General features: G+C 37.6%; 1 protein-coding gene across 1 annotated transcript; it reads right to left on the reverse strand.

Annotated features, from left to right (window-relative positions):
• Positions 1–497: 497 nt before the first annotated feature.
• LOC125074923 lies at positions 498–8,665 on the reverse strand. Its single transcript, XM_047686402.1, has 6 exons — positions 8,591–8,665; positions 5,735–6,724; positions 4,961–5,067; positions 4,377–4,482; positions 3,816–3,877; positions 498–3,484 (listed from the first exon to the last, which is right to left on the reverse strand). Exons 2-6 carry the CDS (start codon positions 6,702–6,704, stop codon positions 1,895–1,897), a joined length of 2,835 nt encoding a protein of 944 aa, XP_047542358.1. The 5' UTR covers positions 6,705–6,724; positions 8,591–8,665; the 3' UTR covers positions 498–1,894.
• Positions 8,666–10,828: the final 2,163 nt, after the last annotated feature.

The following is a 10,828-nucleotide window of genomic DNA, read 5'->3' on the forward strand; positions in this document are numbered from 1 at the left end:
TATGGTAATTGTAATCTGTCAGTGTCACCAATATCAATGTGATCGCATGTAGTCCATTTAAACAGATAAAATGACCGAGAAATGTACATGAACCGAGAAGGCCGATTTTTGGATATGTTGTAGGGAGGGCTTGAAAATGTCGACCTTGATTTTCTATATGCGTTTGCCACCATCTTGAATACAAGAATCATTATGATTATATACTTTTTTATTGCTTCATTTGCCTTCTACAATTTAGGTCCTACACATTTTTAGCCTACCGTTGATGGTTATCAAGATATCGAGCACGATATTGGAAAAGGAAGACATCGTAGCTGGTTTATTGCCTTTCTCGTAGTATTCATTGAAAAGCTGTTTGTTTTGATACCTACATTTTGAAGTGATTGAACTTCTTATGGCTGGATAAACCGCATCGTTACGTAACGCGTTACGTTGTGCAGCATGTTTAATGTATATCATTAAAAAAAGCGTAGGATTTTTTAATAAAACAACCAACATAACATTATGGAATCGGAATTGTTTATTAAAATATTATTTACAAGAATTTTTTAAACTTTGATAACGCGACACTAACTACTCATGGCATTCGTAACTACTATCGATACGGACAGACGACGGACAATCTCAGTCGTGTATAAAAATAACATTACGAAAAAAAATATATTGAAATCCAGAGGGAGACCGACCGTCGCCTTCCGTATCGAGACATTACAACATTTTGTAATTACTTGATTTTTAATTTAAAAAATGAATCTTTTATCAAATAACTATAAAACATTGTACAATTTCACTTAACTATATGTACAAACTTAAACTATATTAAAATCTATAATGGAATAGTACAATAAATCTTGGAATAAATAAAATCAATTGTTTTTTATCAACATAATATACAAATACATCTGAAACATCAGAGAAAATTATATACATTACATAAAGTCAATCTGTTTTGAACCGTATCAGGACTGATTTAGGTTCAGAATACAAGATCGATACAAGTTTGAGACAAACTCGAAAGTTAAAATGAATTTAACACACCAAACGAGATGGAACGAGGCGTTTTTAAGCGCAAAGGTATGGCCGCAGCTGTATAGTAACTACATTCCAATGGCATGACTAGTAAAGATAAACAACCTTAGATTTAAATATTCCATGCGGTTCGCTAATAGCTCAGCTATATTGTACACAACAAACAGTTCTTGATTGATACGTCCTTAAGACCTCGTCCAATAATATCGCGTCAATCCAAGGTCAAAGGTCATTTTTTTATTTAATACTCCTGCCATTGGAATTAGATATAGGTGTCGATCCTTAAACATTAAGTATAGAAGAGGAATGGAACTTCGAAATTGAATTAAATGCTCAATAAAATAAAGTTCATATTAAATCACGAGACATCGCACGCAATGGCGTTATGATATGGGTTAAATATTGTTACAGTATTTGTTATTTCGCCTTACAGTCCAAATTCTAAACTGGACCCCATTTATGGTACTATTTTTATCACATTTTTAACGTCACACGACAAAGTTACATCATAAACGGTCCTATCGTTTTCCTTTGTTATTAACCAACTTCAAAAAAGAAGGATAATGTGGACGCGTTTTTTTTTTTATTGGATTATTTTGTGGTCATACTTGCAAGGAAATACATTTCCTTTTAAGCTTATTATCAGTAATCCAAACGAGAAAAGAATTGGCAAATTCTATGAAATCGTGCATTTTTTAATTCACATATAGTGATATATTTCTTTGTATCATTTGTCGTAAAATCGTCACGAAAACAGCGTCTGTCTTAGCACCGAACCGAGGCTTAGCGACCACGAAAATATGACTACGATTCTTGTCAAAAAAATTACCTTTTCCGATGCGGAAAAATTTACCGAAAAATCCATCTATACTGTTAGACTTGTGATCAATTGCTGGCAAAGTTTCCCGTATTCCCGCTGATCGCCGGATATCCGCCTCATTTTCAAGCCCTTCTTTTCCTTCGCTTTATTTTCGCAAACGACTAGTTCTATCTGAATACCGCCAGAGTATTCCAAGTTCAGGAAACCCGTTAGTGCTTCAGAATCATCCGTTTTGTCTTTCTGGTCGCCTTTTTCGATGAAAATATTTTGGGGGGGCACCCTTGTGTTTATCGTTTCTTTTAGCAACTCTACTATCCTTTGTGAATCTAATTGGGAACATACCGTTGATAGCGCGACTTCGTAGTACTCTTGAACGCATGAAACCTTTTGCGGGCTCAACAGAATCGGTATTCTTTGGTCGTCGGGTCTACAAATCTCTGATAAACGCAAATCCATCGTCGACCGCTGCAGCTTCTCAATTTCACTAGCATGCGGACTTTCTTCTTCAAATTTATCTAACGTTTTATCTCTAGGCATGTAAACATCCTCGTAATATTCTTTAACTTCTCCGAGAACTCCTTGAGCGGAGAACGAAGATCTTGGAGTCTCCCCCTTTTCTGAAAAGCTGCTTCGACCAAAGTCGCTCTTTTCGGAGAACGAGGACCGTCCGAAATCGCCTCGTTCTGAGAAACTACCCCTGTCGGAAAACGAAAACGATTCTCTATGCTCCGAGAAGCTACCCCTATTTTCGCTAAAACCTGAACTAATTGAAACTATATTCGAATAAATGGACTGAACGTTTTGTTCGCAATTCGGCGACGCGTTCGCCGAATCGTTACTCAAGGAATCGTCGCTGAAACCCAAGCTCTTATCGCTGCCCCGCCTCGCGAGCTCCTCCGTTAAGTATTTACTCGTTTCGTCCACACTCTCTTTGGGCGATGGCATTTCCGTATCCTTATCTAAATTTTCTATGTCTTTGGGCAGTTCGATGGATTCAGTTTCCTGGCTAACTTTTCTACCTATACCTTTGGTTATCGACGGTCGGTCGTCCAAGTCCGACGGCTCTGATATGACGAACTGCGGTAATGGATATTTGGAATTTTCTAGGCTGTCCACGCTGTCCTCTGACGACGACGCTACGAGTGTGATTTCTGATCCTAAACAATCTGTCAAACTTATCTGCGGATGAGTCGAAGCGTAGTTCTGGAGTTGGAAGGTCCTTTCCGGGAATTTAGCTTCACCATTCTGACTACCATTGCCTATCTCCTCCTGGATCATGTCTAGGGGCGATCCGGGGTTGGAGATCGGAGAATTGTTAAGAGATCTGTGAGCCACTACGTGTATTTGAGGATGGACCATCGGATGGAGCTGAGGGAAGGTCGTATCCATTTCTACATTACTTCTTAAATCTAAGGGTGTTGCGTTGGGTTGCGGCGTTCCTCTGGTTATGGAACCGGTGTGTAAATAACTTAAGCCTTCTGTGATTTGGTGGAGGGGGGAGCCGGGGCTAGCGGGGGAGGTGTGTCCGGACAGCAGCCCGTAGCTCCCGTACGAGTGGATGGATTTGAATACTTCTTGCGAGAGTTGTGGCGAGTATAAGGTGTTCAAATTTATGCCTAATTTTAGTGACAGGTCCTGAAAAAAAAGAAATTATCATTAAGGAAAAATAATTAAATTGATTAAAATACGAAAAAGTAATGTTTATTAAAAAAACTTTTTATTATTTTGAAAAGTACAGTTTGCAAAAAAATATACATAAAATATAAATAACGATTTTTTTCTATATTTTAATTTTTTGCCTGATTAAGTTCTTTATTATGTAATTTTTATTTATTTTGCTAATAAATATTATTTTACAAAAATATGGTGTTTTGCTCACCGTAAATAGTATTTAATAATAACAGTTATGACATATCGACTCGTCTTTGCTTAAATGAATTGCAAGCATGTTTACTTGTATATTTACCTGTGCGGGGTCGGCGCTCAGCTCCAGCGTGGGAGCGGAGGCACCGGCATGAATGGGGGACCCTTGAATTTGAGAATAAAATATTGATTCTTATTGTTAATTGATAATATACTTTACTGTACACCATAAACAAAAATATAACCAATTATTTCATGTGTTTTACAATGGTCGGACTTATGGCTAATTAGCCATCTCTTCCAGACAACCCAATCTGAGATAGATTTTTTTAAAACCCGGGTATTGCCCTCGATATAAATAAAAAATATATTAAATCAAAAATTTTTAAATAATTAATTGTAGTGCGCAGCTTCGATCGCATTTTAAAAGTTGATCGTCCGAAGCTATGTATAAAAAGTAGCCTTCTCCTTCCTTGGGGTTCATGCTTGGTTCATACCGGGTTACATTACATTTGGGTCTTTAGTTGACCGTAAAAGTGTAAAAACACCACTTACGACCTACAGAGGTAAACGTAAGGACCAGCCCGCCCATTACAAATACATTCATTTGGACTTAACGATGTACAATATAGTATTTAATACATATGTAGACTCTAGTATATACCTGGTACAGAAGTGGCGGGTGTGTGCAGACGCTCCGCGGGGGGAGACGCGCCCCCCACTCCACCCACACCCGCGCTGGCCCCACCCGAACGACGTTCCAGGCCGCGCTGAGAATACACAATACGACATATAGATATGGATTTTATAGTGACATTAAGTTTAGCGCTGCCTACAGTAATTGATTTACATATTTTTTTTTCATAGCATTGTATTTCAAATAGGAAGGTGGACTGCACATACGGGCCACCTGGTGGCAAGTGGCACTACGGTCCATAAACAGTGGCACTGTTAGAAATATTAACCTTCCCTTACATCGATAAAGTGCGCCCCTCGTAACTGAGATGCTATGTCCCTCCTGCCTGTTATTAGACTATCTCGCTCATCCTTCAAGTACAACAATACTAAGTACTACTGCTTGGCGGAAGATTGTCTGGTGAGTGGGCGGGCCCTACTCAGAGAGAATTCGCACGGAGCCGTACGGCCGACTGAACTTCTATTATTGTTTCGGTTGGTTCAATAAACAATAAACGAATTTATCGTCATCACCCAACGGCGCAACGAGCAGCCCCACCCGCGGCGCCCTACCTGCAGCTGCTGGTACTCCAGGCGGGCGGAGGCCAGGTCGTGCGCGCCGCGCGGCGGAGACACCTCCGCGCGCCGCACGGGCGAGTAGCGCTCCGCGTGCTCGCGGGCTGGGGGGGGGAGGTCAAGTTTCAATTTCGAATTCCGAATTTGAATCTTTTCATCTTTGTGAGCAACGTAACACGTGAATCTTAGCTCGAACTTTAACTAACGATTGCGAGCTCCGGGAACCCGGCTAAGCATCACTGAGTTGTCATGAACTTGATGAGGAAACCTGTAAGTATTGTATTGCAGCCGTTACGGAATAACTATGTGCTATTACTGTGAATGTGGTTTTTACTAAATAATCTTTAAAATTACTAATTTGATTCTAATTTCTCATATAGTCCACTAAAAACTCCATTCCACGAATCGAGGTCCCAAAGGGTTGAGCGCTCATTGGTTAATGCGCGTGACCTTCAGTAGACAATCTTCGCATCGACCAATGAGGTGTCAGTATTTTGTTCCTTAAGATTTCGACTCGTGATGGACTATAAGTTTAACTGATTAACTTACCTTTAACTTATTAAATTATTAAATTGTCATTGAAACGCAACTATCTACAAACAAAACGAATAAAAGCTCAACAAAAACAACATCAATTCAACACAATAAAACGTGCAAACACACAACACACACACACACTAAATCATAATAATAAAAAAGTCCCTCGTAATATCACCTTTGAGCATATTAAAACCGTAATCCTTAATCCCTTAATAATGTTTAACAAATTACCCATTTCCTGTACAGTTGCCAACATTTGCAGTTTGACACGCTGGGGGCCAGAGTACTTCCGGTGGCGACTGTATTGATTCTGATTGAACCCACTGCCACTGACCGGAGTGCCAGCGGTTATAGACCCGCTGGGTATATTCGTTGGGGTCGGACCGAAGGTTTGGTTATAGCCGAAGTTACCAAAACCGGTGCCAAAGTTCTTACTGTCCATTGGTATGCCAGACACTATTGAACCCTGGGTTTGAACTGGTGTACCGGAAACTATAGAGCCCTGACTTTGAACTGGCGTACCGGAAACTATTGAACCTGGATTTTGCAACGTGTTACCAGGACTAAAATTTTGACTTTGGATTGGGGTACCAGTTAATATTGACCCCTGGTTTTGCATAGCTGTATTGAAGTTCTGGTTTTGTAGAGGACCTTGGTTTTGGATTGGTGTACCAGACATGATCGACCCCTGATTTTGTATCGGAGTACCAGTCATGATGGAGCCTTGGTTTGGCAACGAAGGAGTTATAATTTGTTGGTTCTGGACAGAACCGGTTTCCATAGAATTCTGGTTAGATAGGGGAGTACCAGACATAATAGAGCCATGGTTGGGAGTGTTGAAAGATTGACTTTGCATGGGGGTACCAGTAACGATTGATCCCTGATTGGATATGGGAGTACCACTTATTATCGACCCAGTTTGTGAAACAACAGCCCCGTGAGTTGGTGAAAATTGAGACATAGATGGGGTATACGGCGAGACAGCCTGATTCGAACCCATTATACTGCCCTGTGGAATGGTTTCTAAGACTGGTTTCATTGAATTCTTAGCGTAATTAGGTGTTCCTGCTGTTATTGAACCCTGGGGATTTTGGGTGTTTGCCGGTGGGGGGCTCTGGTAACCGGTCTGGTTTTGGTAACTATAGCCCCCTTGAATCGACGGGGGGAGGTAGTTTCGTTTCATTCGCTTCTCGACTTCCATTACGAGCTCTGGACTAATTACTAGAGGTTGGAGAAAAAAAAAATTAGCAAAAAAAAAAACAACATGCACTAGCGTTAAAATATGAAGACTCATTTTTACTCAATATATGAGAGTGTTGTTGCTGAACAGTATATGATATATATATATATATATGACGAATAATTTATATATTTCAGAAAGCGAAGTGAACGAGCACATATGCTAACAAATATGACCACTAATGCCAATTTTATATGTTCAGATCGATCTACAAAAAAAATCATCTCGGCTATAGTTTTTAAGTTATATTCAAACCAATACACCACGCCGAGTAAATCTTGATACTTTTAACGATTATTACAAAATAGGCTGATTCGGCACGAAAGCGTCAATCGTATCACTCGGAAATTCGATCAGAACATCATCCCCCTAACAAACTATAATAAGTCTTCATACTTTAAATAAATTAAAAAAATAGCAAATAATATTTATAAACAGGCTTTAACAGATACTTTTGCTGCAAGTTATTATCTGGGTAATAATTCATCTCGTGCTCGGCGGTGAAGGAAAACATCGTGAGGAAACCTGCACGTGTTGAATTACAATGATATCCTGACACACGTGTACCAATCGACCCGCATTGAATTATTATTATTTTTTTATTAAATTACATTAGCAGCCTGTAAATTTCCCACAGCTGGGCTAAGGTCTCCTCTCCCTTTGAGGAGAAGGTTTGGACCATATTCCACCACACTGAACTAATGCGGGTTGGTGTAATACACATGTGGCAGAATTTCGTTGAAATTAGACACATGTAGGTTTCCTCGCGATGTTTTCCTTCACCGCCGAGCACGAGATGGATTATAAACACAAATTAAGCACACGAAAATTCAGTGGTTTGAACCCGTATCATCGGTTAAGATACACGCGTTCTAACCACTGGGTCATCTCGGCTCAATAGCTATAAAACCTACTTTAATTAAAGAGGCCTTACACAGGCATTAGGAGGCCACAAACAAGCTGTCAATCAAAGTTTTAGTTTGTCTACTTCGATTCTTGTGTTGTTGTAAATTTATCCTAGTGAGATTCTGGATTACTAGACTAGTCAGGATAGTACTCCAGCCCGCATCGAGTCAGCTCTAGTATCGATCACCATTTAATTTATTAATTTAATAAGTATATCAATTAAAAATGTAAGCAACATTCACAAATTCTAACACGTAAACTAATTATATATATGATACTCATGATAATAGCGTGTTAAGGTCCAGAATCTCTTACGATAAAATCAAATCGAGGCCCGTAAAAGCACTTTTGAATCGTCATGTTAGTGTTGTCAGCTTTACGTTAAACCGTAAAAAATCAAGCAGCAAAAATATCTCTTAAGTACATTGGTTTCGAAAACTTTCCACAACAATAAAATATTACATTTAAATTTATTGAATTTTATATTTAAAATTAAAAAAAGAAAAAGTTTTCGTAACCAATATTTCGACAATTAAAAAAAAAATATATTTCATTGCAAAACAAAATGTTTAAACTATTAAAATATATATCCACACATCGAATACAGACATGAAACGGATGATTATTGCAAATAACAAATAAATCTTCAGCCTTCTTCGAGGCATTAGACCTTGATCTTGAATCTATGATATTCATCATGGATTCGTGTAAAAAAAAATAAAGAATTGTGCTCAGACAGAAAGTAAAATTAAAGTGGACTAAAGTTAAGCTCAATAGTCTTATACAATAAATAAATATACATCAATCAAGAACTATGCATATGTCGCGCACAAGATAGCGGCTGTTAGCCTTTTAATTTGAGTATATAATTATTGTTATATTATTTTGTATCTGCACAGATTAATGTTATCTGCAATAGCCCGCGGGCGGGGCGCACTGACCGGGCGGGCGCTCGGTGACGGTGAGCAGGCCGCTGCGGCGCACGCGCACGCTGGCCGCCGACGCCGCGCCGCCCGGCGCCGTCTGCAACGGGCGTCACGTCACGCGTTAGCACTTACGGCCTTCGGCGACCGTGTCTCGTCTGAACCCTTGTCGCCGCCCCATCGGATTGCGAGTGCGAGGGCACAGAGAGCGCACCCGTGTTGCGCACACATCTCTGTGTGTCCAAACATAATATGCCCCGCGTTGCCTGGTCTCCCTTGTTATGTTGGGACGCCATTACAACTTTGAAATATGCGCTCGTTTAAATTTTTAATTGATTTAAACTACACAGGACCGGAACAGTTCCAAAACAAACGACTCACGTAGGCAGTTGCAGATACATGCAGGTTTCCTCACGATGCTTACCGAGTTAGAGATGAATTATAAATACAAATTAATATTTATCAAACGCTAACTAACCGAGAGTTTACTGTACTTCGAATTCGCACTTTAAAAAGGTTATGAGATAAAGTAATGGACTTAAAATATAAAAATACTATAAAAAAATATATAATTATCGTTGCAAGTAAACACTGAATCGTTGGTAGAGATTGTAATATTTTCTTTTATTGGTCCATTGCGTGATTTATCTTTGAAACGACTGACACCGGATTGTGAATGATGAGTCAAATTTTGTACACTGGCAACACTAAATAAAATCCTTATATTGAAATAGAAAATATTTTTACACAATTGAGAAAAATTACTAGGCTTAAGATTAAAAATAAACCCGACTATGCATAATGTTTTAATTTAATTTAAAATAGCTAAATTATTTGCCATATTTTATAAACTACCATTGTTAATATTAGGTTTCGTTTATTTCTTTAGATAAAATTATGAACTTGACTCTGCTGTATTGAGCTTATATCATTTCGTGTTTTTGTTTTTGTAAGCAGTGTTCATATTTAAAAACGTGTATATGTTTGTATGTAAAATTTAAACACGTATTTTTTTCCTTCGTAGTCTGGTTTAAACAAAACTTGACTCTCACACCCAATGTGCCCTAAATACGAGATGTTATAAGATATTATAAATAATTTTAAATTGCCTTTGGGCGTCTGATATACGTCCGTGGTACTTGATCCGTCAAAATTAGAACTAAACGAACCTTGTAACCATAGGTTTGAAGTACAAGTTCGTGTTTTGTCGATGCAAGTAAATCGACCATAGAACAGGAATTATACAGAAGTGGTGGAAAATATTCTTTTTTTCTGAGCTCTTGGAATTTTTTTTTTGTTTACTCCTATTGCCACGACGCAATTGTGAAGATCCTTGCCATGTCTATTTGTAATTTATTATTTCCTAAGTAACTTAATCTATTCGCTCAATTTAATCTGCGCGTATGTAAAATATGTTTTCAAAATTATCGTTACAAACTGGACCGATTCATAAGAATCGATTCGTGTTTTGAAATGTAATATTTTGAAAAAAAAAAAAACAAAAATTGACGGAATTCATTTTCTGAAGCCATTTCTGTTGATTTCTTTTCTGTGGTCGTCATAGTTGAAGTTAGTTAAGTGCTTGAGGCGTGGTTGTTTTTGTTTTATTTAATATTTTTCTGTAATATTTTTTTTTTTAATTTTATTTACTGTTGAACTTTAACGCGAGGTTTCCAGACGAAATTGTTAATTAATATTACTAATGTATAATTGTTTTAGCTGTTTTGCATATTACCGCTGAATTATAATGAATATTTTGAAATAATATTGAGTTTTTTTTACGTATTTAATTGTATGGTGTTGTATTTGCGGTGTACGAAATTAAGTCTTATTGTTTTTGTAATAAAATTCAATATTATATCAAGTCGGTAAGTCGGTAAAACAGTTTAGTCATATGAATGGAGACCTCAGAATATTTTTCATCCAAAAGGAATCTTACTTAGCCAAAGATATTATTGCTAAATTGTTAAAAATCGCTGTATTATTAATATTAATAAATTAATTTATTATTTTAATATAATTGTATTTTTAATATATGGAGCGGTTTGCGAGGCTCGTCCTCACTAACTATATATGTAAAGAACGTAACAGATTTATATTATAGAATATATATTTAAATGAGTAAATTATTATTAAAATATTGGTGTATTATTTATTTTTCTAAATAACAGGTTTTACGTTGAAACCATTATGGTATTACTAGCTCACAAACACAAATTAGGTTAGGTTATTTTCTCCTTGACATTACAGTTTAAC

Source organism: Vanessa atalanta, chromosome 29 (assembly GCF_905147765.1).
Source record: "Vanessa atalanta chromosome 29, ilVanAtal1.2, whole genome shotgun sequence".
NCBI classification, from domain to species: domain Eukaryota; kingdom Metazoa; phylum Arthropoda; class Insecta; order Lepidoptera; family Nymphalidae; genus Vanessa; species Vanessa atalanta.